Here is a 27,493-nt window from a genome sequence, read left to right on the forward strand (position 1 = left end):
AAGTCTTAACTGCTCAAGAGACCAAGCAGAGATTACAAAGGGAAGGGGTGGAAAGGGGATGGATTTTATGAGGCCACTACCTTGTCAGGGGTGTGTGTGTATGTCCGTGTCTGTGTTGGAGGGAAAGGGGCAGTATTAAGGACCAGGAAGGACCCAAGGTACCTCGGATCGTCAGAGAAAAAGACAAAAAAAAAAAACAAAAAAAAAAAACCCATTTCATGCCAAATCAGGTATGTTTTCCATAGGTTCAGGAAGAAAGGGAACATGTGGTTTCGAGTAGGCTTATTACCATGGAAAGGAGCAAAAATGTGTAACAAATAGAGCGGGACAGAGGAACTTAGGAAAGGAACTCGGTGTGTGACTAGCAGGGAGAGAAATGCCATGTGACTGAACATGGAATATTCCACAACCCCAGACACCTGCAGCACTCTGAGAGTTGCAAACACTGTTTACTGGATCCTTTTCAAAAGAAATTTTCTTTGTAGCCTCTCTGTAGTAGAAAGCACTTGATGCATTAAAAATGTGCTGTTTTATTTAGTAAGTCAGGAGATGTCAGTTGAAGACCAGGCACCCCAGTTAACACAACGGTTCTGCTAAGAAAACTCAAGCCTTCTCTGGTCTCCAGCAAGATGTTGGAAATCAAAGCCCAGCGGTAATCAGGGACAGTTTTTGTTGAGGAAGGCTGTGCCGCTAGGGAGAGAATCGCTATGAATCTTCTGAGGTCTTTCAAAAAAAGCAGACATCTTTTTTCCTCACAGACAGTGAAGGAAACCATCTAATATGAGTAACAGTCCATATATGTATATAATCTCAACATTGTGTTCCATTCATTTTAAAGTACATGCCCTTTTCCTGGTTGCAGATAGGTTCAAAATGAATGCACAATAAGTAGACCACCAAATTTGCGGCTTTCTCTTGGTTATATAAACTATCCAGTCATTGAACACATAAAATTTTGATGGCTATATTTAATCTACCACTAGCCAGAAATGGTGTTCCCAGTGGCCTTTTAACATATAAATTATTTTAACCTTATTATTGATTTTTCCTCTATTGCTATTGCAAATGAAAATAAAAACCAGAATAGCACAACATCATGGTCTAAGAGAAAATAAGGTGCATTTTGCTATGCACGAATGAGCTGGACATGAAGCAATTCAGTGTTGGACAAAAGTCTAATAAGGCACCACTAAGTGTGTGGCATTAGACAAATATCCACCACTCTACAGAAAACCCATCTTACTGTGACTCTTTCTGGGTAACGGGAGGAATGGTAAGACTCCCCACAAGATGGACCTACACATGAACAGAACGTGAATGAGACAAGGCAACAAGAGTGGAAGCAAAGAAAGAAATGCAGTCTAGGAGATTTCCAGACACAAGATCCGACTCTGAGCCAGTGCAATGTGAGGTCCTGTGTGTATTACTCACGAGACCCTGGTCGAATTTGATGTGTGAGAAATGTGTGACCACACTTGGGATTGACTAGATTGCCATAAAACCTTCCACCATCGAGCTACAAAAGATGCCAGCATCCATGTAAGTCCAAAAGTAACATCATAAAACACATGTCTTTTTAGGGCCAGAAAACCCACATCTCTTCATACGTAAAGACAAAGAAATAAGCAAATGTACCTTGATGCAACAACCTTCTTCTGTTTTTCCAAAACAGGATCCACCCAGGCCACAAGCACAGACTGGGATGACATAACCCGGACAGTGATGTCTTTAGGTATATCCAGTTCATCCTCTTCTGCAATGACAATGGGACCCATCGAACAGGCTTTCTCTAACAGTGGGCTCTGCCCTGAGTTCCTCTGGACTTGAGTCTACCATTCACCTCGTATAATTTCTAGATTGCTTGTGCTTAATGTAGACAAAATGAAATGGATAGGAAGTTAAGCAATTATTTGATTGGTGAGTGTAGAAAAGCAAAAATCTCCACTCTTGCTTTTCTTAACCACAGCCTGAGAAATGGGCAGTTCACTTTAAAAGCTGCCCAACCCAGCCGACACACGAACAGCACAAAGTGGGTGCTGGCCCTGGCCAAAGGTAGTCCAGGGAACTAAGTGTTTTCTCAATGCACACTGCAAGTCTCTGGGAAATAATAAAATTTTTATAGAAAGCAAAACTTTAAGGGAAGAAAAGCTCACTTCACATTTCCTTGGCGATTATGGCATGAAATGAAAATTTGGTTTCAAACAACTGCAAGAATCACATTGGGTTCAATGTCCTCACATTTTAGAATAGGGATTCCATGGCAGATTAAAATTTATATTCAGATATAAAATAGAATTCACTTTGTCAATTTCTTACAGAGATTCAGCTTTGTTGTTAGTAGAATATATCATAGTCACGAAGTTTATAGTCTTAGATCAATCTCTAAGAAATTAAGACTTATAAGATGTCTTTAATATTGCTTTTTAGTCTTTTGGGGTTTTTTTATTTTGCTATTTGTTTGGTTTTGCGTGTTTTTCTTTTTACTTTACAGAGGCCACATTTCTAAAGGATGTGGATTTTACCACAAGCAGGGGAAAGTGGAAGTATTTAGCCTGTTAGAAAAGACACAGGAACTTTTCCTCTGGCAGCGATTGATGAATAATAACAGTGAAACATCATGTATGTGGACTTCTTTATGTAATGTAAAATAAATTTCATTTTGTCTTGTGAGTTCATAAAAATAATTACAGATTATATAGCTATAGATTGCCTCTTTAAATTAAGGCACATGGTCCAGAAAAAGTGTATGTAATTTGTTAATATACAAGTAATATAAAAAATATCTGTGAATGAGCATGGGAAAAGGTGCCCCTTAGTGAGTGGACAGTGATCGGGTTATCAGCAAACCGTTATGACATTTTTTCTCGATATTCTAAATGTCATTTGAATGCACATTTAGCTGAAATCACATTAGCATGCTATCCACACCTGCCTTTCTTTCTCTTACTTCATTCCGTGCATCGCTGAGGGTGGCTTATGCATGGACCAGACTGTGCCCTTCCATGGCATCGATGTTTGGCTGCTCCTAACATGGCAAATCTACTGCACAGTGAAGCCACTCAAAATACACAGGGAAATCTATTGTGTCACAAGAACACGCCAGGCTCTGCATATAAAAGTAGCAGGCTTGCACCTACAATACGACCAAATCTGCCCTGTTGTTTCTTTTATCCTCAGAAACATTCATGTCCTTTGTCACCCAGCCAGCAGCATTTGGAAACAACAGGGCATTCATAGTAAACCGTGGTTTGACCAAATGCATCCTTAGAAACATACCTGAAATCTTCCGTTTGGTTAGGGCAGCTCTGTAGACCGGCTGGCTCCGCCCCTGGGCGTTCATGGACTGCAGGGAGACCACGTACACAGACTCCGAGGCTGTGGACCAGGGAGCGAGGGGTGAGACTCTGGGGCTTGGACCTCTTGGGAACACACATCCCCTGGAGGTCTGCATCCCCACCCCTTCCCTCCGCATTCCCACTTCTTTAGACCAACAGAAGATGAGCCCAAGAATGGTAGGAACTAACTCAGAAAGAATATTTCTATTATGTTAGAAAATGAAGAACTGATTTTTACCTATAATTCCTGAAAAATGAGTTTCTTGTCAGCATCAAAAAGAGATGAGCAATACTTTAAAAATATCATATTTACCCACATAATCCCCGTAATCTCTTGTTTTCAATTTCTTTTCTTTTTTTAATTTCAGAATATTATGTGGGCACAAACATTTTGGTTACATGTAATGCCTTTGCATCACCCAAGCCAGAGCTACAAGCATGCCCATCCCCATACAGTGCACTAATTTCTTTTTTATTTATAAAATAGAGAACAGGGAGTTACTCTGTTTTTATCCATCATCAGAAAAAAAGGAGCAAAGAAAAGGACAGCAGATGCGCTACGTTAATAGACCAGAAGGCCATTATGTTCTCGTGGGATGTTGTGCCCTGTGAAACTACTGAAGTCCTCAGAGCAGCATCTCTGAATATTTGCTATGAGTAAATGGAACAGTTGAAATGCATCCTTTATTTCTGGATGGTTCTTTCAGTCAGTTCCAACTTTTCATATACTTGGATTCTGCAGGGCGACTGCTGGACTTGAGCACGAAAGCATCTGAGTCCTCGCACCAACTCCGGCCTACACTGAGGGATGACTGTATTGGGGGGGATACAACGACGGTGTAAAACGCGTACTCTCGAGCACTGTGGGATCGCAGAGTCTGAAACCCAGGTGAACCGCGGTTATTTTCTAATTGGACCTTCATATTTTACACGTAAGGACATAAAGCGGTAACAGTGGAGTGACTTGCCCAAGGTCACACCTGCGAGAAGCACTCGTAATCTTCCCTGAATCCAAATCGCTAACGCCTGACTCTAGGCTCTGCTGAGCAGACCTCTTACTCAAGCTTTAATCAAGTCAAAAATAAAAATGAGGCATGCTGACTGATTTCTAGTGAAGATAGTTGTATTCTTAGGCAACATCTAGGTACATTAACAGAGGCTGACACTGAGATCCTAAAGGGAATTTGGAACCCAGGACTCCTCCTTCCGGCATTGCAAACTTTCAGATGTGTGTGTGTGGGGGGGAATCAACCTTCTGTCTTTACAAACTTGTTGAGCTAAACATGAAAGGATACCTGTGTTCACAAATCTCACGCAGAGGGGCCTATTTATAGAGTGAACTGCTGTCTACTAATCAGAGATCGCAGGGCAGGGGGTGGTATCTGACAGCCTCTCTCTACATGCAGAGAGAAAGCGGGAGAAGCTCGTGCTGCGACATGAGGAGATTATTTATACTAAGTCACTCACATCTCATCCCACCAAAGGATTTTGAAATGTATGTTTTGTGAAAGCGAGGGATCAAATCTGTAACACTTGGATTCACAGAACATCAAACTGAGCTTCCATACAGAGGGGTCACTTCAGATCTGTTAATTTTTTGGTGTCACTGACGGTGGAATTGTGCCAAAAGTAAACAAAGAAAAAACTCTGCCCTCCGACCTCACAGCCCAGGGACGTGTGTAAATAACCACACGTGGAGAGCAGTGCCCCGCCCTTTACCAAGAACCACCAAGGAATGACTTCTTATTCACAACCAAAACGTTTACATGTTTTCAGTGTATGGGCTTAAAGTTCTTGGATGGTTTTTATGTCCAGATTCTTGATTAGCTGAGCTCTTGAAACTAAACTCGGCCCAAGATGACCATCAAGGAAAAGTTGTGTCCTGCAATCAACTACAACCGCAGCTGTCAGGCGCCGGGTGAGTCCACCCTACCCTACTCATTTCACATGGGGCAAAGCCCCAGGAGGAAGCTCCTCTCATTGACTCCGTTTCTCAGATAAGAACAGGCTCGGAGGGCTGAGATCACGCCGGGGTCACAGAGTAAGCGGCAGGCCGGCCCGCAGGTCTGCGGGCTCCAATGCCAAGGCTCTCAATAACCGCAGCCAAGGAGAGGGGCCCCCAGGCAGCGGTCCGCCTCCTCTTCGTGGAGACACAACGAAGGACATGGATGGTACACAAACGCACCTCCTCTGTGCCCCTGATTACTGAGTAAAATAAAATTCCCAAATAAAATTTGGGAATATAATAAAATAAAATTCCCCAAATGACCCCGGCATCACCAGCCAGAGCCAACAACACATGGGCCCACTTGCCCACCTCAAGTGTGCGGGGTGGCAGAAACACCCTGCCGAGACTTCTGAGGGTCTGTTGGGACCTCCTGAAGGACTCCCCACTTCCTGGTTCTTCGGTACAACCCCGATCCCGCTAGCTCCTCTCCCCACGTGGTCCCGTGGCCCCTCCGGCTGCAGGACTTGCTCGCACATCACCTTCTCTCTGGGGCCTCCTTTGACCATCGAGTCAACACTGGTGTCTCGCCCGGGACCGTGCCCGACACAGGAGAGGCCGGGTAGGACGTGTTCCGTGAATGGCACCGAGAGTGGCGCTCTGCTGCCCCGACCTCAGGCCTTTCCCCACCCCAAGGCCTCTTAACGTGTGACCACTCTCTGCAGTGCCGCAGGTTTGGTGGCATCTCTGTTACAAACAGAATGGAGTCCTATGCTCGATAAATAAAGAGACAGGCTCCCCGTGTCATGGCGGGTCCACTCCTACACCCCTGTGGGGTCCGCTTGAACCCCATCCTGCCCCCGCAAGACGAGGCGAGCTTCCAGTGAGACCTCCTCCTCCTCGTGGTAACCTCTTACATCACTCAGGACAGCAGGTCCATGGCTTTTTATGTTTTAGAAGTTCCAAAACTAACATGTTCTACCAGAAGCCCAAGAGGCCTGCCCCATCCATGCGGTCTGGGACTTGCCCACCCCTGACCTGAAGTCTAATATTTTCATGCAAAAAAAAAAAAAAAAAAAAAATCCTTCCCCTACCCTCAAGCAAGCCAGTGGCTCAACTATTGAAGTAAAAAAATAACAGGCCCCATCAGATGAAAAACTTGTCAACATTCAATGACATTTTAACGTGTGTTGTTTGTGAAAGATGCAGAACAATGAAAACTGTCCATTTAATAAATGCTCTCCTGCCGTGTCAGAAATGCAGATACCCTAGGTAGAATTTGGCCCACATGATCAAAATAGAGCTGTTTTACCCGCACAGTGAAACTACTTGGGCAGAGGGGGGTCGAACCCAGGATCAGGCAGACTTTGCCACCCAAGCAGGCCTGGACCCTATGGGTGCCCCCAGAGCCTGCTTCCCCCCGGGGGAGACATGAAGTGGCCCAGCCACACTTGCCCTGATGCTCTTTCTGATTTGCCAAGTACGTAAGGGGGCGGCAGGGGAGAGACAGCTACGGCACTGTCTCCACGTGCAGGAAGCACCAGGCCGCACAGCCGGCCCTGGGTCCCTGACCAGGCCTGTCGCTGGATGAGCCCAGCAGGGATCGGGACCCACCCGGGCCAGAGCCACACACACAACCCCTCCTGGTCACGGCGAAGGCTCCCTCCCACATCCACAGCCACTGCCTCCTCTCCCCACCAAGGGACCCAAGGTCTGGTGTCCTAGGAGCCTAAGACAAAGCTTCGAAGAACAAAACAACAAAGACAGAGCCAAGATGGCAAAAACATCAGCTCCGCCTCCTGTAATACCTGGAAACTGGACGTTACAACTAAAATACAACGTCCTGTCGTGAATGGGCTTCTAAATATGGAAACAGTCACAAAGATCATTAAAACACTGAATGCCAATGAATCTTAAACTCACCCAGCTTCTTAATTTCGTGTGTCCGCTCATCTCTCGTCAGTGGGACATAATTCATCTTCCGGCCACTCTCCCCGTAGCCCAGGAGGAAACCCCGGGATCTGCGTGGACTCTTGGCTCCAGACAGGCGTGGCGCCTTCCACGCGACCGACAGCCTGTCGTCTGAGGACCGGACACGCACACGCAAGGGCCTGTTGGGCACTTCCTTTTCTTAAAGAGGACACGACACAGAAGCCATTAGACACTTTACCACCCAGAGTTTACTATTATGTGTAAGAAACCTCCCCAGACACTGACCCCAACAAGTATCCATTTTTGGTAACTAAATCTAGTAAGAACGTTATTTTTTCCCAAGGGCATCAACACTCCATCCGCATGTTCCCCCCACATTTCATGACCAGAGTTCTCAAGAACTTAAAACAAAAACACTCTATGTTGGGAGACGCTGGCCAGACATCTTGGAGGTTTGACAATGTCCCCTTTCATCTAGCTCCTTTTGCCCCCTTAAGGCCAAAACTATATATTCTCTGGCAAGAGCTAAAGGTCAGTGTAAAAATATAGCAGAGACATATTATGTGCTATTTATAACTGTCTTCCAGAAAGCGTTTTCACTGTCATGTTGAAAAGGTGGGCTTTCCTTGCCTTTACGATGAACCACAATGAGCTAAATACTAAGTGACTTCTGTTAGGGTCTTAATTTTTCTCCCATGTCTAAGTCCTGCTCCTCCAGACAGATCCTGGTCATGCTACACCATCACGGCTGTCCTCAGGGTCTGTGGTTTTCTTCCTGCTAAATTAATCAATTTTGAGAAATCCTCTTGCTAGACCCATTAATCTCAAGAAACGCTCTCATTGTTAACGTTTTCACAGCAATGCATTCTGGTGGCCAATACTTAAGTGTTTAAAGTTTTGCTTTTATGTCATGTTAAGAGCTGGCATGTTTGAGACCACATGACCTCTGCCTTGCCCACTTCTAACAGTGGACCACATTCTAGCCCTCGTTTGAGGATCCAGTTGGGCCCAGGAGAATCTCTTTAACTGTGTAAGGCAGTTACTTTCCAGGCATTCTTCCTCCACTATGTCCATCGATCCCATCATCAATTCTGACTAATTTTATTAGACTGAAAAATTCCCAGCTAAGTTAACATTTCGACACTAAGATATAAAAACAAAAACTAACACTACGAATCAGTGTGAGCTTCAATAACACAGAAATAAGTAGCCATTGGAGATGGTTATTCAGAAATGCCAGACACCTGGATCCAGCATCCTGAATCTAACCAAAACGAACTCCCATTTGTAGATTAGCTGGAGTCACTCATCAGTCCCTGGGTATTGGAGTGAACGGCCATTCCTAACAGCCACAAGAGAACACCATGTCCCCTTCAACAAGTGCTTCCCCCAATATACAAAGTAGTAGTTATTCAAAAGGTTTTAATCCAATAGTATAGTCCAGTAAAATGAGCAAATCTATTAAAAACACACACAAGGGTCTTATGTGAGTCAGTTAAACAATTAATTACTGCACGAAGACGGCACTCCCTGCCCTGGAGTTCTGCTCCAGGCTGGAAACCTTTCCAGCTTTGCATGTGGGATGGGAGCAGTGCTCCAAGAGTGCTCCTGGAGACTTCGCTGTCACCCCTGGGCCTTGGGGAGGGTTGCAGGTCTCTGCTCCAAGCAGGACAAACAGATGCATACTCGGCAACCCCTGGCACTCAGCAGTAAGATAGCAAAAAACAAAAAACAAAAAAACCCCAGTAATAATAAAGAAGACCATTGGGATTTCCTAAAGTGATGGGGTCCCTGAGGAGGAAGAAGTGAAGTTCCAAGGACAGGGGCCGGTTGCAGATGGCACAAGTTTGTTGCCTGAGGTGCCCAGCCCACAGCTCTGTCCGCACCCACACCAGCCACACCGCCCAACGGCAGGGACAAAGCTGCCCCCTGGCACCGTCCAGGCTTCCCCATCCCAGGCTCTGGCCTCACTGTCTGACCATTCCACCCGGGGCCCAAGAAGGAGGCCAGGCCTGAGCTGCTGCAGGGAACAGGGCTGAGGCTGGCTCTTGGAAACACCACATTGCCGGTTATACATAGAATTTTACAGTTTGCGACAAGCTCTCTCACGGTTTATCTTAGCTGTCCTTACAACAGCCCTGAGGTAAGCAGGGTGGACATCAGCATCCCCAAGAGAAAACTGAGGCTCACGGAGGTGAAGCAGCTAAGCTAAGGTCACACAGATGGTAGTGCCAAGCAGGGACCTGAATTCCGGCCCTTTTCAACTATGCCCTTCCACTTGAGCTTCCCCCTCTCCCCAAGCACCGTCCGGCCCACCTCCCAACCTCTTCTGCTAATGAGTGGGAAACAAAGGCTCTGAGCCCACGGGCTCCCTTCAGAGTGAGAACCACTGCCTTGCTCGGCAGGCATTAAATACAGAGAACCAGACAGCGTCTCCGCAGATAGCAAATGGACATGAGGACACTCACCAGAGACAGCCCCAGGAGGAATGGCCCCACCACGTGGAGCTCACAGTCTTGGTGAAAGCCACAGAGTAAAGTGAGAATGTCGTCCCTCTAAACACAATTATCTCTTTCAAATTTTTGGGTTTAGAAAAGTCAAACACATTTTCTTCGTGTATTTTGAAAATTTCCCTTCCTTAATATTCAGGGTTAGATATACCATCAAAAGTCCTTTATAGATCATCTGCTAATCCTGTTTTTTTTTTGAGACAAGGTGTTGCTCTGTTGCCCAGGCTAGAGTGCAGTGGCATCATCCTAGCTCACTGCAACCTCGGACTCCCAGGCTCAAGCGATCCTCCTGCCTCAGCCTCCAGAGTATCTAGGACTACAGGTACATACCGACACGCTTGGATAATTTTTTTTTCTTCTATTTTTGGTAGAGATGAGATCTCACTATGTTGCTCAGGCTGGTCTTGAACTCCTGGCCTCAAGCGATCCTCCAACCTCAGCCTCCCAAAGTGCTGGGATTACAGGCATGAGCCTCCATGCTCAACCTTGCTAATCCCCTTTTAAGCTGAGGTACACAAAGTCCTTATCTTGAAAACAGGAAGTTGTAACTGCCAAGAGTAATGGAACTCACATCCATCAGTGCTAAATATATTTCAAACTGGGCAGGACACATTCCCTCGATTACTCTGGATACAACATAACCAGGTAGGTCATACTCAGAACTGGTTGATAAAAGAAGACCTGCAGCAATTAATTACACATCATCCACTTGGCATGGAGGCTGGGTGAAACAATCATCATCTAGCTAGTAGTAGAGACGAGAAAGCCAGATGGGATTAGAATATTTTGGATTTGTATCACCAGCTTTGCAACTCGGCAAATATTCTTAAGTTGTATGGAATCAAAGTCTGTTCTTTTCATAAAGAAAAAAAATCCCAAATTCAACGTGATGCTTTGCCCACTTATAATTCTATGCTAATTAAACTTGGTAGCTTCTGAATTGGGCTTACACAGGCTCTAATGTCAATGTCTATTACTTACTGGCTATGTGACTTTTAGATTTCTTCCTCTTCTCCCATAAAATAGCACAGAGCTTACCAGGCTTTGTGATACGATCCATGGAAAGCATTCAGCACCGTACCGGGCATATGCTGTATCAGGCACACTAGTAGTTATGGTTGCTGCCACGACAAAAATGAAATCTCTCATTCATTAGATTCACGACCCGAGTGGGCAGTGCCCTTCAGAAAGGGAGCCCTGAGTTACCGCCATGCCTTGCACACGGGGGCACCAAACAGTGTTCGAAGAACCCGACGCGACCAAAAGATAGGAGTTATTGCCAAAGACCCCTTACATAGAACGTCTTTTCAAATATGAGCTTGTCTACATCCAGATGACTTTTTTTGTCACCATGAACTGAAAGCATTCTCCGTAGCCTTCATAAACATCTAACAATTATCAATTACTCTAAGTCCTACTCTTCACTGGCGTAAATAAAGCATGTCCCCTGATGTCTGGTGGCCACTTTCTCTTGGTCCAAGTCTTGGCCGGCAGGACTTCTCCCTTTCCTGCAGAACCTGAGGAATTATTCACGCTACAGCTTTGAAGAGCCCGTGGTCTGTCTGGTTTGTCCCGTTACCAACCTGACGCCCATGTGCTGACCACTCAGCCTTCAGTGAATGGAGGACACTGAGCTCGGGCGGGGGGAGTCCAGCTGTCCGGGCAGAGCCGCTGCTCAGGGCTCAGTGCACACCTGCAGCAGCTGGAGGCCCGTGGGAACACGCCCTGGTCTCCCACCGCCCCCAGCGCAGGGCCAGATTCCGGGCCTCTGTGTACTCTGATAAGCAGGCATGGCGAGGAAGAGGAGAGCAAGCCTGGAGGAAGAGGAAGGGCGGGGACAGTGTGTTGGGGAGCAGTGAAGGCCAGGTGTGACAGCCGGATGGGTGGGACGCCTGCTCTACCCGCCACACTCTGCATCTGAACTCCCCGACCCCGGCCAGGCCCAGGCCCAGCGCTGCCTCCTGACACCCCCGAGCGCGGTGAGCTGGTGCAGACGCCTTGCCAGCCTGCGTCTGCCACGGCTCGTCCCTCGGGGGCAGGTTCTGACACATAACCTTCCTGAAAGACCTTTGGGAATTGATTCACAGAACTCTTCTTCTACACACTCGCTATCTGCAATGCTTACTCTAAGGTCTCTCTTTAAAGCCATGTTTTCCTCTCCAATAAATAACTTCAATGTTTTTAACTATTTACTTAATGAGTTTTTTTTGTGATATTTGGACAGGTCCAGCTATTTAACAATGAGAAGGAGGAAGGGAATCTTATATCTTTATTCTGGAATAGTGTCTGTCCGCGTCCCGCCTTCCTTCATAAGTAATTGCAGGTACCAAGGTATAGGTATCTGGCGTACACCTTCACAGCTCCCGGTAACAACCCTTCTACAGACAAAGGAAGTGAGGCTCAGGAAGGCTGAGGGAAATTTTCCAAACCAGACACAGCGCCGAGCAGGAATTGGACCTGTAGCCCCAGCTCTCTCCGCCTCCCCTCCTGTTGAGAAGCTCGTGGTGGCGGCGGCGGAGTTGGTGTCACCAGTAGCTACGTGGGGCATAAGCACGGGGCCTACTCTGGGAGAAGGGCCTCTTGGTGCCTCCCAAACACCCGTGGAGAAGGATCTGGCATGCAGCACCAGGAACCCCTGTCCAAGACATTCTCGTATATCCATGGACTGAAAATGCCAGCAAAATTCTCAAGGACCTGGTTGCTCTTCAGGGGAAGTTGGTGCCCACTGTCCCATCAGGACCTGCCCATTGCACTATTCCCCCTCAATCCGTAAGTGTGCCTCGTGCTCCCAGAGCCAAGGGCCTGGCCAGCCACACGGTGGCCCGGCTGCCTGACTCATCCCGGGAAGCAGTCGGAACGCTGCAGAGAGAATCAGTGCGACACGCACATCCCGCTGCCTTCAGAGACGCTGGGCAAGCACCCCTCGGCCAGTCCCTGGAGTCAGTAAATCCTCACCGCATGTTCAGGGGTTGAGAGAGGAGAGAAGGAACAAAGGATGAAAAGACAAAAGAAAAAGAAAGGAAAAAAGGACCTTGATCTCCCCTGAGCTAATCGATGCCAATTACTAATCATGTTACAAATTGTGGAAGCCCAAAGAGCCCTTATAAAGCATTTAAACTTTGAAAACAAACCAAACAACACAGGTGCCTTCAGCTCAGGACGTCAGCTGCCCAGAGCACGTGTCAAGTGCCCCGTATGTCGGAGACCCCCACCTTCCTGCTGTCTAGGATGGGGCATGATGTCCTGGTATCCCCAGATGAGGAAGCCACAGGAAATGCCACTGGGCACGGAGTCCAGAGAGGGACGTGTCCCCAGAGGCCGACCCACAGGCTGGCAGCATCAGTGCACACAGGTGTGGCACCCGAAACCCAGCGGGACTGCCTCAGCCGCGAGGCAGACTCTTCACGCCATGCTGGGGCCACTCGATCCCGACCGGCTTGCTTTGTCTGCTTCACAGAACGAGGGCTGGACGCCCTCACCCCCTCACAGAGCTTCCCTCAGACCTCCCACTGACGGGCCCCTGGCAGCAAAGAGAATGAGCACCATCCCCAGAAGCCCGGGGCACAGCAAGCTCGGTTTTATCTCAAAATTGCGTTTGAATTTCGTAGACTACTCCATGCTACTTTGGTGTTCGTTTTAAAATAAAAGGGAACACGAATTTGTGCGGATCCTACATAAGAAGCTGCGTCCCTCTTCGAAGGCGTGGCACTCCCACACCTGCCCTCCTTTTCTTGCAGACGTTCAAAGAAAAACCCGGGGTGGGTATCAGTCAGAAAGTGGCGTCCGGCCCCCAAGATGCTGGCCACGTCAGAAATGCGAGGTTTGGCTAAACTACTGTAGGTTCTTGCAGGACATGGAGGCAAGTTAGCGAACATCTCACTCAAGGCCACGCAGGCAGGCGGGGACAACCCATCTCTCCAGCTGCCCTGAGCCCCCAGCCCTCACACGAGGACGGCCACCTCTGAGACAAGCACACACCCCGGCAGCTTAAGACAGGGTCTTTCAGGGACGCTTGCGTCTTGGGATGAAACCCCTGTGACAACGTACCACGGAATGTTGTTTCAGCCCTGGTGTAGGGGAAGGCTGCTCCCACTGTTGCCTTGCCCCACCAGCCGGGTCGGATCGCTCCTGAGCCCTCCCCTGGCCTTTCTGCCGGGGGCGTGGGCGGGAACTGCTGCGGCCTGCCATCCGCCCAAGGACACCTGGCTGAATGGAGTCCAAGGGCTCCGCATTCAAACCTCCATCGCCCGCTTCTTCACTACTAAGGAACGGGCTCTTGGGCTGGTGAAATCTAACCACATCCTAACACAAGAGGCCTCACTGGAACGATCTGAGCCCCCAGGGTGGAGGTGCCCGTCACCGGGCAGCGTTTCTTCAGATCTGTCTGTGCAAATGCCGCATCCTCACGGAGCAGCCAGCCCGAGGAATCCCAATCCACAGGTGAGCACGCCGTCTCTCTCCACCCAGCCCCTCAAAGTGGCAGAAGGCAAGAAACGGGATCTCCGATTAACGGCAGCGCCACTCTGCGGCCGACAAACTGGCCTGCCCGGAAGCCGCTCCCCACGAGAATCAACGCTGAGCCGGGCGGAGGTGACCGAAGCCTCTCGTAGACAGCTCTGCACCCCCCGGCGCCCTGCTTTGTTACTGCTCACTCCTCTGCCACTGCACGTCTCTCGGGCACCCACTGTGCGACCATCCCAGCTCTGGAGACGCGAAGGTGGGTGAGTCAGAGAGAGCACCCTGCCCTAGCGGCACTAGCTATCCGGACCATGACCCAGAAACTTCCGCCCTGCAAACTGCATACTTAATAAAACTCATAACTGCATGAGAAAGCTACTGAGAAAATAACGCCACAGACATTATCAATTTCCCATTAGCCAAAGACTTTGAAAATTAGTAGGTGAAAAGAGTCTTAGATTCATAATGAATTCCATAATTTTCAATTTAAGCACAAGTCTGGTGCACAGCAGCCCCACAATCAGACTGCAATGTTATATGACCCCTGACTTGCCTATCAGTTTACTGTTCTGGCCCCTTTTACCCAGGGTGCCAATGACACAAGTGAGTTCAAATAAGTGAACATGGCCAACTCTGTTGGCTCATTCCTGCCGTTACAAATAGGGAAGGGAAGGTACACAGATGGGGCCCTTGGGGGAAGTACTCTCCCATATGTCACCGGAGATGATTCTTTATTCCGTGCACCTTCCGTGTGTTCAGGTATGTTCTCAGAACACAGAAATTACAATTCAGCATTTCTTCCTTCATTAGTATGATTTTTTGATGTGTGGACCTAAAACATTTTGCATAGGGTAGAGAGAAAGAGGAAAATAGCCATTTTTCCTTAATGCAAGTGGTTTCCATCTGCTCACAAAGTGTAGCGTCACTCATTAGAAGTGGATTCAGTCCACTTAGTGTCACAGATTCAAGAATTTTCAAAGCTGAAAGGAACCTTAGAAAGCACTTTAGAGCCTAAGAAAGTTCTTAGAAAGGAACATAGAACCTTCTTGTTAAGTCCTGTCATTTCCCAGCCAAGAAACCCCAGGCGCTGAGCAGACAGGTGCTGCGGATGTCTGTGTGCTGGTCAGGCCTGGGCCGGAGCCTGAGCTGGGTGTGCACAGCGAGCAGTGGTGAGACTAGGGCTTGGTGGATGAACTATGCTTTTAAATCAGCAGATTAGGGAAGGAGCCCTCTCAAGACAATAGGTTTAGAGTTTTTAACTTCCACATCGGTCGTATTTAAATTAGCAAGCTGACGGGAAAATATGTCTGAAAATTGGTGCTCATGTGGATGAAATACTGATAGAAAAGACCAAACTGCGTGCTTGGGGTATACACGTCTTGTAAATCCACAGATATTTCCCATGAAAGGAGTGCTAGGTAAGAAAGTAAAGATGCTAAATTTAGGTTTTTCATGAGCTCACAGTTCCACTGTTTTGGTGTCAAACAATTTGGTCAACAGCAGGTATCAACCTTTTTAGCCTGGCACTGGGAGGGGTCCAAAGATCAATGGGACCCCAGACCTGCCCTGGGTCTAATCATGCTTTCCAAGGTGAGGACAGCCTTGTCCCAGAGCCCGGAAGAGGGGAGGGCGCTAAAATTAACCAGACTCTAACACAGTTTTCCAGATGAAGAGTTTGGCAAAAGCTCTCTTCCCGGCCTAGTCCCTTGTCTGGTTGATGGCAGAGTTGGGACATGTCTGTGTCCCAAGCCCCGGTGTGTCTCTGCCCTGACTCTGGGGCCAGAACTGCACTGCCAGTTACCCAGACCCACCTGCAGAGAAAAGATAAAACAGCTCGCAGAAAAGAAGTCTGCAGAATAGCTAAATAATAGCCTTCCAATAAGTGGGCAGAAGTGTGACGTCTCTTCCCTGGTGACAGAACAGGAGGATGCGGGTTTACGTACCAATAAGAGGGGTTCTACATTAAATACAAAGGAAGCCTTCTGACTGAGAGATACGAGATGAGATACACAACAGGAAGCTGAAACTTCTGCCCTGGAGTTGTGTTTTTGCTTAGTCCCATCATTTTCTGAGTCCTGAGAGTTTTCGTATTTGGATGAATGACCCGTCTGAGAATCACGTAAGTCCTGCCCCACCTCCAGAACTCTCTGGTATGTTCTTCCTTCTCCTCACGTGGCTTCACCCTCTGTGGTCTCAGCTTGGTGCCGCCATCTTGGGCCTCCTAGGCTCCCACCCCCTCACCCCTGCCTGCTTATTCTATTCATTTTTCAATAATATATGATCATATTATGGGCTTAACGGTGTCCCTCCAAAATTCGTATGTTGAAGTCCTAACCCCAGTACCTCAGAATGTGACTATATTTGGAGACAGGGCCTTTAAAGAGGAGGTTAAGTTAAAATGAGGCCATTAGGGGGGCCTAATCCAAACTGACTGGTGTCCTCATAAGAGGAGGAGATTACGACCCAGGAGAGACACTAGGGGTGTGCAAGAATGGAGGAAAGGCCGTGTGAGGACATGGCAAGAAGGTGGCCCTCTGCAAGCCAAGAGAGAGGCCTCAGGAGAAACCAAACCTTGACCTTGGATGTCTAGACTCCAGAACCATGAGAAAATAAACTTCTGTTGTTTAAACCGCCCAGTCTGTGGTGTTTTGTCACGGCAGCCCTAGCAAACTGATAGATTATCCGCATCCCTTTTTGCTTGTGTGTTTATTGTCTTTCCTTCCCGTTAGAATCCCAGTTTCACTAAGGCGAGCCCTTGGCTACCTTGCATCTCTAGCCCTACACCTGTGCCTGGGCTGAGTGAGTTAAATAATTAAAGCCCTGTATTTCTAGGTAAACACAATTCTGCTGAGATAGGTCTAAGCCAGTAAAAGAAGGCCTTCTGGAATCTGAAATGAAGCCACTGTTTCCAGCAGCATAAAAGAACAGATTTTCCTCTGGTTTCAGATGAAACACTGGAAGAACACGAGATGCCATCAGTCAAAGCACTAAACTGAACCCCTTTGGGCTTCATACCAGGTGCTGATGCTAAGTTCTGCAGTTTTAAGGGAAAATCCCTTTCTTTTAATGAAGATATAGAATTCTGAATATTTGTTTTGTTTGACAAGACTATTATACAGTTAACCATTTCTTAGAGTAATAGCATAGCATATTTTCCAAGCCTCATAAAAGGGTATAGATACATTATTGATAATTTCTCATAAATTATTATTTTATGAACAATGAAATGTAATTTTTCCTGGGACACCGTAACCTAGCCTGTGCATACTGGATATTTATGTGTTTTTTTTTAAGTTCTGCTTTATATCATATGTTGTAAGTGGTATCAGCCAGCAATTAATTAATTAATTTCTTCCTATTTTTTTTTTTTTTTTGAGACAGAGTCTCACTCTGTTGCCTAGGCTAGAGTGCCTGGCGTCAGCCTTAGCTCACAGCAACCTCAAACCCCTGGGCTCAAGCAATCCTCCTGCCTCAGCCTCCCCACTAGTATGACTCCTATGTTGCTACCTAGCTCTTACTTCCCTCTTCCAACTTCCATTCTCTCTTCTTGAATCACCTACAAGATATTTTCATTGCAAAGCTCCATGGTCACCTCAAGTCCATCGTATTTGAACACGAACACATCACCTCCCCCAAAAGCCAGTTTCCTTTTCTGACTGTTTTGTTCATATAGTAGGGACTTTGTTCCACCCTTTGTTCATATAGTACAGACTCTGAAAACTGACTATGCCCACCAAACCTGGTCTGAAAAGCAAATTAGGGTATTTGGTTTCACATACTCACCTTCCTCTCAACAATAACACCAGATGGAGATATTCAAACACATAGCACATGAAAATGAAACATAGCTCCTCATCGTAATGCCTTTGGGATATTACTCAATCACACTCTAAAATAACTACATTCATTTTACATTATATTTTTCACCATTCATCAAATATATTCAAGAACCACATGAGAAATGTCAACACTTCTCTCAATAAGTAAAACAACATGACCAGACAACATCAACATCCAAATGATGAAACATACAGATGCGCAAATATGGAGCAGAGATGGAAGGCAGGTTCTCTAACATATCGCAAAATATCCCATGGTTGCAAGAAAAAAGCAAGACGTGATACAACGTATTAGCCAATAAAAGCCACTGTTTTGTGAGTCCATTGATGCCATTCACAGGTAAAAGAGCTGTAGGTATCCTACGGGGCTACTGCCATCTCAACCACCATATTTGCCTGTTAACAGGGCGACAGTACCCCCAGATGTAGACGCAGACACTTCCCCACGCGAGCACATGAAGGAACAGTGGACGATGAGCAACACTGGCTACAGTCTGGTTCCCCAGGTGCAGAACAGATTGACCGAGACTGTGGGGCGTGTGTGTTAGTTTAGCGATGGGAACTCAACAGAGGTTGTGAGCACACGTGTGTGACAGAAGCACAACCCTCTTGCGAGATGGTGCTTCAGTGAAAACATGAATGGCACACGAATGAGCAAGTAGTACCTGTGACGGTCTCATTAAATGGTCCTGGACCCTTGATGGGAAAACCATCAATCTTGATCCATTCACCTCCTAAATTAGGGAAATGCAACTTGATAGTTAGGAACAAGCACTATTGGATTTCCACATTTCAGTGCATCCCTAATGCATATTTAAGTGATCTTTGCAATAGTCTCCAAAAGGATCTGCTTAGGCCATGTTGGTGACTTGACACCTAAGCTTTATGGACAATACGTGTTTTTGGTCTTTCGCACGGGGTTTTTTCTCCAGTGAGTATTCAAAAAGTTCAGACAAAATACTATTATAATAACCTACATTAAAACTATTTTAAAAGAAGGGCTAAGTCTCTCCTAATTTTCAATCATTCAACTTTTTTTACAAGTCTAAAAAGTTCTTGTTCAGAAATTCTATAATAATTCTAAATTTATATTGACTTGAAGAAGCAAGCAGGGATGTATCTCCCAAGCTAAGTAACAAAACTACAGCCTTCAATTCTAGATAAGACTTACCAGGCAGGCTCTCAGCTCTGTATACTGGACGGCTCACTCCACTGTGGTTTTCTGCAGTAACCAGCACAAAGTACACTACCCCCGGCTCTGAAACATACGGTTTGTATCAAGCCACCATTTCAAATCTCCAAGAATGACACAGTTTGACTCCCTAACCATCTTCCTTATACCAAGTATAATTAAATATAAAATCTGAGTTAAGTGACAAGCATATGATAGCTTTTTAAATTAAATTCACTGACATTCTTCTCATGCAACTAAAACATACCTGACCCAAAGAACATAAACTTATTTACTACAAAGTAGGTGGCATATGTAATAAACCTGGATTCAAAAACAGTCAACCAAAAGAGTTTTTGAGATTTTTAACATGAAATTAATGTAGGAAGTAGAAACGCACTGTCCGCTAACTAGGTGTTTGGACATTGGTGTCAGTAACTACAAATAATATTTCCCCGTAGGAGCTCCAAATGAAAATCTCCAGAAAATAATAAGAAATGTCAATGTAATTCATAAAATTTAGCACATGGGAAATCTTCACTGCAATACATAAAGCTTCATGAAATTTTCTCTTTTTCACAATAAAACGTTTTCTGCACTGTATCTGCAAGTTGTTTTTGACCATTTCAACAAAAATCTAGAAAAAAATATTTCCTGGAATCTTGAAAATGCTAATCCTGAAATAACAGGGCTTTACTTTTTGACCTTCACCTAGGAGCCAAGGTCAAATAGCAGAGGTCTCTTTGGCTGTGCTCCCGAAGTTGTTGAGATAAGAAAGGAAACCGAGACACCACAGTATGAAGGGAGTGTACCCTGAACTCGGAGCTTCAAAAAGCAAAACTCCAGTAGCGCTGGTTTTCCTCTAAAGAATCTTGTAACAGTAAGTGAAGCGGCCAATTCCTTGTAGGAAAAGTTTGTGGGCATTTCAGGCAACGAAGGGTCAAAGAGGTAAGAGTTCTGTCAAAGGCAGTAAGGATAATGACATTTCTCAAAGCAAGGAGCCTCCCTTTAACAAAACTTCACTCAGTCCTCAAGCCAGAGGCCCCTGAACAGCAACTGGGCTGACAGCATCTGCATCCTGCTGTGATCTGTGATCAAGACTGGTGTGACTTCTGTCTGGCCACAGCAGGACCTGGGGTCACTTAGCGTTTGGTATGACCTGCCGGACTAATTAGGAGATGCTCTCGGGTCAGACCGAATGCAAAACCCAGCTTCACAAGACGCTTTCTCACACTCTGAGCTTGTTCGTATGATATTTCAAAGCAATTTAATCCACATGTCTCTGATTCCCACACAGTTAACTGATCAGAAAGTTGCTTGGGAGTTACTATTTGTTCTTCAGGGAGTTCTATGGCTCTCTTTTCACGTGTTTTTCTTCTCTGCAGCAATCACAACAACCAAGGTTTGAGCAGACAGAGGTGACCCTTCGTGCCTTCGCCTGCTAGACTCCCCATTGACCTCGAGGGCGGGCTCAGGGGCCACCACGGTGATGCATGAGATTCAGGGAACGTATGTTCAGCTGAAGCCACGAGGAAGCGAGTCTGGGAGTCTGGCCTCCTTTATCTCCCTTGTATATACTCTCTGCTCTGTTCCACAGGAAGCATACTATCAAATGCAGGAGGTGGAGAAGAGTGAGGTAGGTGATGGCTGGGTGACCGGCGCTGAGCAGTGATGAGCTGACTGATCCCGTAAAGCAGCAGTCCCCAACCTTTTTGGCACCAGGGACTGGTTTCATGGAAGACAATTTTTCCATGGACCAGAGTGGGGTGGGTGGAGCCTGTGCAGGCTGGTTCCTAACAGGCCACAGATTGGTACCAGTCCACGGCCCGGGGTTTGGGGACCATAGCCCTAAAGGATCAAAATGCCTGGCATGGGGAGACCTTGTTTCCTATATGCTGACTTCTATTACTTCCTTAAGATCCATTTAAGGTCAGGCCACCACAGGATGGTAGAATTGATGGAATTTCAGGCTACTGAAACCAAAAAGTAGAAGACGGAGGATCCAGAGACAACTCAAAGCCTAAGTCCAAACCACCTACATCTGCACTTAAGTGACAATATATATTGAGGCAAGATCCAAAATATTCCAAACTTCCAGGATGAAATTAAAATTAAATTTAAATAGGGAAAAATGTTCCTTTAGCCAGATGTGGCTACTATGCACAATATATTCCACACACCTTTACAGGGACATAGGACTTGAGCAATCCCTGATTATAAAATATGTTAGAAGTCTCTAGATTAGCCTACTAAGTTGTCTACTAGTCAAGTTTCTATAAGATAAAAAAGGATCAATATATTTTCCAAAACCATATTCAGAAACTAAACATTGTTTGCTACATCAATGTGGGGAGAGGAGCACTTGAGTTCAAGTGCATGGATGGGGAAGCCCAGTGGCCAGATGAAGGCGGTCAAGCAATGACGAGAGCCTCTGAACTTGGGCACCCATTCCCAAAGAACTATGTGGTCCCTTGGGCCCAGCCATCCTTTGTCTCACACATAGTCATCCTAGGAATGTAACTGAGAATGTTGGTGCACAGTTAATTCTGACTGGCAACAAGATCACAGTGTCACTTACCCACATCCTCAATAAGGAAGGAGTATGTCTCCGCATTCACCTTGATGTATTTAAGACTTTTCAGTGACTTCCCATAGGCAATGTTGTAATGCTCCACGGGTCTACTGGTAGCATCTTTGGGTGGGTCCCATGTGACTTTCAGGCCCATTTTAGTGGACAGCAGTTTCACGTGCCTTGGCTTCAGTGGGTGGTCAACTATGCAAACAGTGCAACTATCAACTTATGACAACAGCAGATTAGGAAAATGAATTTTTTTATGTTCTCTGATATTGTTGGCAAAAAAAAGTAAATGACATCTAATCTGTTTGATCCTAAAGACTTTAAATACAGTTATGTTTGCACATCATTACAGTATGACAGCAAAACAAATATACCAAACCCACAAGCTTTTATATATTTTTGGATAACCGTGGGTGGTAAATTTAAAACAAACGGGAAACAAATCAAAATAAACTCTAGGCATTCTCTGGCTTGATTACATTGTCTTGCTAGTGCAAGAATAACAATTTAGTAATTTGACATAGTCTCAAGATGCATTCCTATATTAAATAAGTTCTTAGCATTTTGTATGATACAGTTGGACAATCTTTAAAACACCTCTGAGAAGAGCAACATAAAACTATCCTGATAAGGAATAATATTCATTGCATTCTAAGTGAGATAACAGAAGCATTCATTTCTTCAAAGAAAACAAACCAAGTTCATCAACAGCTTAAAAGGAAGATAAAACTCTGGTTTTATCTGCATATAACTAATGTAAATGTTTCCATATTTTGTTGCAGAAGAAAAACAAGTTAGTGAGAAGCACAATTACATTTTTATCTTAAGTTATGAGGTTCCAAAGAAAATTCTTGATTTTCAAATTACTAAAATGAAACATAACATTTTGTCAAACAAAATCTCTCAGCTCACTATGTAACTGATACTGTAATACAACACAACATAAATATAGGCTAAATATTCAAGCAACAGTCAAACACATTTTGGTCAAACTTGGATCTAAAACTGACTATTCAATGATGCAAGGCACGCTCAGGAAAAAACAGTAACCTAAGAAAGAAGAATCCAAAAACCTTTAAATTTAATAACATTAAGAAAAAAAAATGCATTTGGAATCTCATAGAAGAAGAAAGGGAAAGGAGAATGTTTCATGATAAAACACACATTGGTTAGGATGCGCTTTTAATATTGGATAAAAATTCTGAACAGAATAAACACAGATGATTTTAACATATATCACTCACTCCTCCCAAAACTGCCCCCTACCTCTGGAGTAAAATGATTAGCAAGGGAGATAACTCTTTAGAGAAACTGAAGGGATGAAAAAAGAGCATGAGTGTGAAGATTTTCACAGCATTAGGGAAAGAATCTCCATTGTGGAGACATGCACAATTTTGGGCTAAGGGTACAAATCAAAGTCCACGAGCATTCCCCCCAATTCCAGATGTGAGGTTTCCACAAGCCTGGGATGGAGAAATACAATCTAATGCTGTCTGGGGAAATGGGAGCTAGGTAGACTATAAAGACAGCACACCAATCACTTCTGGGGCATTGAAAGTTAGCAACAGTGGCTACTCTTCTCGAATTTGCATTCACCCTTCCTCACAAAAAACTTCAGGAATCATTCTCAGGAATCCAGTATCTCACACTAACCAAAAGGTGTGTAGAAGCAAAGCAAGACATCCAAAAACTACAAAGGGGAGCTCACGGTTGGGTGTTTCTCCCACGGAAGAAATTGAATGAATGAATCTGTGAATAGCACTTTTCCTTACTGTTCAATTCCAAATCTCCCTTAAGGAAAGTTTGATCTTCAACAGTCTCCCACCCAAGTACTAACCAGGCGCAACCCTGCTCAGCTTCCAAGATCAGATAGGATCGGGCACGTTCAGGGTGGTATGGCTGTAGACCTGAATAGACATTCTGAAATGTGAGACCTGTGAAACCCAAACACTGTCACGTTTTTCTACTGGGCACCAGTGATTCAATCCGTACACAGCTACCTCAATCATAAAACGATTTACTTTTATGACTGATACATGAAAAGAACCACTTGCAAGTGTACTCATCGTTCTCCCCTGCTATGCTTTGCATTTATCCCTGGACACAGAATTGAATAATTTCCAACTCACATGACAATCCACATTCAAAGGGACGCATCAGCCCAGTATGAGGACAGCCATTCAAATCCATCAAGGATCTCCAACAAAAAGAACAGAGAAGGGCAAGAGGAAAATGCCTCTGGCTGTCAAAATCTAATGCATATCATTTTGTCTGCTCACTCAGGGTTTCCAAGTGTGTTCATGCATGAGTTGGTTTGCCCTCCTCTCCCCAGTGATCAAGTACCATCAACTCAATAACTGCCCGGGCCGACACCGGCATGTTAGGAAAAAGGGCATATGACGTATATCTGCTCTAAAACATATGAAAATGGGAGTGTGAAATGAATGGCAAAGGGGGCTTATGGAGTGTCTACTATGTGCCACTTAAACTTCCACTGCGAGAGGTGCTCATAACACGCGCCTTGGGAAGTATTACTCCCTCTAGATTACAGATGAGGACATCAAGACTTGGAACAGAGAGGGTAGGTGAACGTCCCAGAGTCACACAGCTGCTCCAGGGATGAAGCCACTGCAAAGGCTTCACTTAATTCCAACGCCCAGCTCTTCCAGAAGTTCATGGGCCCTCAGAATTGGTCCTAGATTTTAGATGATTAATGACCATGTCCAGCAAAACATAGTTAATTTAGGCAGCCACGGCTATCCTATCACAAACGTGAGGCCTCTGTAGTTGTGTTTACCATTCCTACCACCCTCTAGCCCACCTTCCCCACCGTTTTCCTCTCTGCGGGCCCCCGTGCCCCTCCTTCCATCACCTCTCCTTGTGCTGGGTGTGCTCCTTGTCCCCCTTCCCTGGAAGGAGTACAAAAAGTGAATGACGTGCTCTCCTGGGGACATTTGCATTCTTGCATCAAAACTTTAAGCCACAGGAGGGACTTTCTAGTAGTGACATTTTAGGCCTTAGAAAGTCACCTAATGAAAGTTTTTTTGTGTTTGTTTGTTTGTTTTAACATAAAAGCCTTTCAGGGACCCTGAAACCAGACCTTAGAGGCAACCTTATAGTCACTCTCCCTGTAAAGTCAGTCCTGAATTTCTGTTTCTCTCGAGGCCTGGGCCCATACACCACCACCTCCCCTCCCACCTGCCCCCAACACACACGGCCTGGGCCGGCTCATCAAAATGCTTGGCCTGATTAGAAGATTTTTTTCATTTCCTAGATTCCTATCAACTTTGTTGTTTAAAATTGATGACATTTTGGGGGCATCATGCCTAACTCAGAAAGGACTGGACAAACAGACCAGCAGGAGGGCCGAATAAAAAGCAAACCCGCCCCAGCCTCACCCAGCACCACCTCAGCTCTGAGTGGAGTCATCAAACCAGCCCCTGACTCGGGAGCCACCACTCAGGCAGGTGCAAACCAGTGCGCATGCACTTAGGTTACTTGACAGAAAACTCATCCTTGGGACTGGAAGTATGACAACGAATCCTATTCCTGATCAGCGTTTGGAAGGTCTAATGACTGCAGTCCCTAGATGTGGGATGAAGGAGAAGGAGTGTGAACGTGCTTTCAGGCTCTGTAGGCTGCATTCTGGATTCTGTGCCGAGGAACCGGCATTCTGATAGCATGAAGAAGCAACATGACAAAGGGGGTCCTTACTGATTCTTAGTATTCTTAAGACACTTGGGACAGACCACCCTCCCTGCTACACAGATGGAGCACATAACCTTCTGTGATCGTTGTCAGCATTCTCATCCAACGAAGATGATACTGGGGACAGTCCTTAAAGCTACATATCCCATGAGCTGTGTCTCTGAAAACAAAAGGACAAACCCAAGCATCAGCACAGCAGGAATCCTACAGCCCGACAGAGGGGATGCTGGGAGGTCTCTTCGCAGGGCAGGCAGGCAGGTAGGGCACACTGAGCTGTTTTCTCATCTCCACAGGATGCAAAATGAAGAAACGAGCTTAAGCTGCAGCCTAAAGGATTTGGGGACAAATAAAAATAATTTCCTGTCTATGTCCTTCCCCATCTCCCCCACTCACGGCTGACTTTGGACGGAGACAGATGGCAAGGTGCTCCCAACAGAAGGAGGAAGCCAGCAAGGGCCTGCTATACCTCAAACATTTCATATCACAGCAAAGTCACTGCCGTAGCTCAAACCAGTGAACTTTATACAGATTCCAGGATATTCTGCCAGGGACTCAGTGGCAAAATAATATTTTGATGATCTTGCAGAGAGCCAGCAATTGCCAGGCTAGACGTTTCTGTGCCATGGCTCCCATGAGTTGTCTATTGGTTTGTTTGGGAATGGAAAATAAGGGTGCAGCCAGCACCAAGACTCTTTACTTTGGTCTAGCTCCAAACTCCAGGCGGATCTTACCCAAGAGCATCCAAAGAGGCCAGCTTGCTTCAAACTCCCAAGTATAAGATCCACACTGCTCAAGGATGGATTTCAAGATTCCACTGGCTCTGCAGTGTCTGTCCTTGGAGGGTCTTCAACTTCCCCAGACAGGCCTCAAGCAGTTCTCCAGGGACAACGAACATTTTGAGTCCAGAACTAAGACTGAGCCCACAGCTAAGCCCTCAGGGCCAGCCTGACTAACCACTTCAGGGTCTGTTCATCATGGTGGACGGCCCCAGGCCTCCCCTGCCCACTCAGTGCTAACCACACACCCAGTGCTCACTTAAATGCCTGCAAGGCCCAGGAAGGTGACACAAACGAGGGCGGCCTATGGAGAGTATCTACCCCAGCGACAGGCACAATTTGGTTTCAGGAACCTGCTGACAAAAGGAAATTCAGGCCCCACATTGTCAGATATTCTGGGTTTTTTTCCTAAGAAGTTAGAAATCCTAACTTTTGTGTGAAATCTCCCAATTTTATATTAATTGGTGATTAATTCCACTTTTTAAAAACACTATGTGGGGGCACACACACACACCAGCTAGCCAGACTTGGTCCACTGCTGGCCGGTCAGTGATCTCTGCCTTGATCCCAGAAGAAATCCTTTAGTTGCTGATGCAGACAGTCTCCCACGGTCCGGTTTCAATCCTGAGACTCCTCTGTGAATGGGGGCCCATGAATCAAGGCGAAAGCTAAAGTCTGGAGAACTGGAGCTATTCCAACCCCTGAAGGCATTAGGCAAAGATCTGCCCAAAGAACCACGTCCCACCTCCAGACCCCCTGCTCTCCCCACTCCCACCCTCACCCCCACGAGACCCAAGACTCTGAGAAAGCTGTCCTGGGCTCCCAGAAATAAAAAAGGCACATCCTAGGAGGGCTTCGGGGAGGGGATGTAGGATGCTACGCAGGCTTTAACTACTAGCAAAGCCAACAGTTTCTGCACGTCCATCTCTGGCCTAACCATTCCACACCAATATTCATACCGTCTACATAGTCCCATATGAATCTCAAACTGAACATGCTCAAAATGAAACAATATCTAACTGCTCAGAATTGTGGCTCAGACATCACCACCCATGCAAGCACCCAAACTAGATGCTCAGAGTCATCCTGAAGTGTACAGGCATGTCCCCAGCAAAGGAAAATACATGTTTCCTCTAAAGGGAATTCTGACAAGGGATATTTCTCAGAATAAAGAGAAGGAAAGTTCAGAATCAGCTAATAGAAGGAGTCGATGGTAACAGTAATACGATAATGACACACTT

At 46.0% G+C, this 27,493-nt stretch overlaps 1 protein-coding gene across 2 annotated transcripts in view; it reads right to left on the bottom strand.

Moving 5' to 3' along the window:
• The window catches only part of FNDC1 (fibronectin type III domain containing 1), a 92,209-nt gene that overhangs the window by 41,827 nt on the left and 22,889 nt on the right, over window positions 1–27,493 (bottom strand). Inside the window, exons 2-7 of one of the 2 annotated variants that reach the window (XM_012759669.2) lie at window positions 21,769–21,963; window positions 19,191–19,277; window positions 18,685–18,753; window positions 7,204–7,410; window positions 3,277–3,375; window positions 1,636–1,753 (exon numbers count right to left, since the gene is read on the bottom strand). In XM_012759669.2, the coding sequence (XP_012615123.1) occupies window positions 1,636–1,753; window positions 3,277–3,375; window positions 7,204–7,410; window positions 18,685–18,753; window positions 19,191–19,277; window positions 21,769–21,963 (775 nt within the window). The remainder of the gene's footprint in view (window positions 1–1,635; window positions 1,754–3,276; window positions 3,376–7,203; window positions 7,411–18,684; window positions 18,754–19,190; window positions 19,278–21,768; window positions 21,964–27,493) is intronic. The other variant, XM_012759676.3, reaches the window with a different exon arrangement.

Source organism: Microcebus murinus, chromosome 5 (genome assembly GCF_040939455.1).
Source record: "Microcebus murinus isolate Inina chromosome 5, M.murinus_Inina_mat1.0, whole genome shotgun sequence".
Taxonomy (NCBI): Eukaryota; Metazoa; Chordata; class Mammalia; order Primates; family Cheirogaleidae; genus Microcebus; species Microcebus murinus.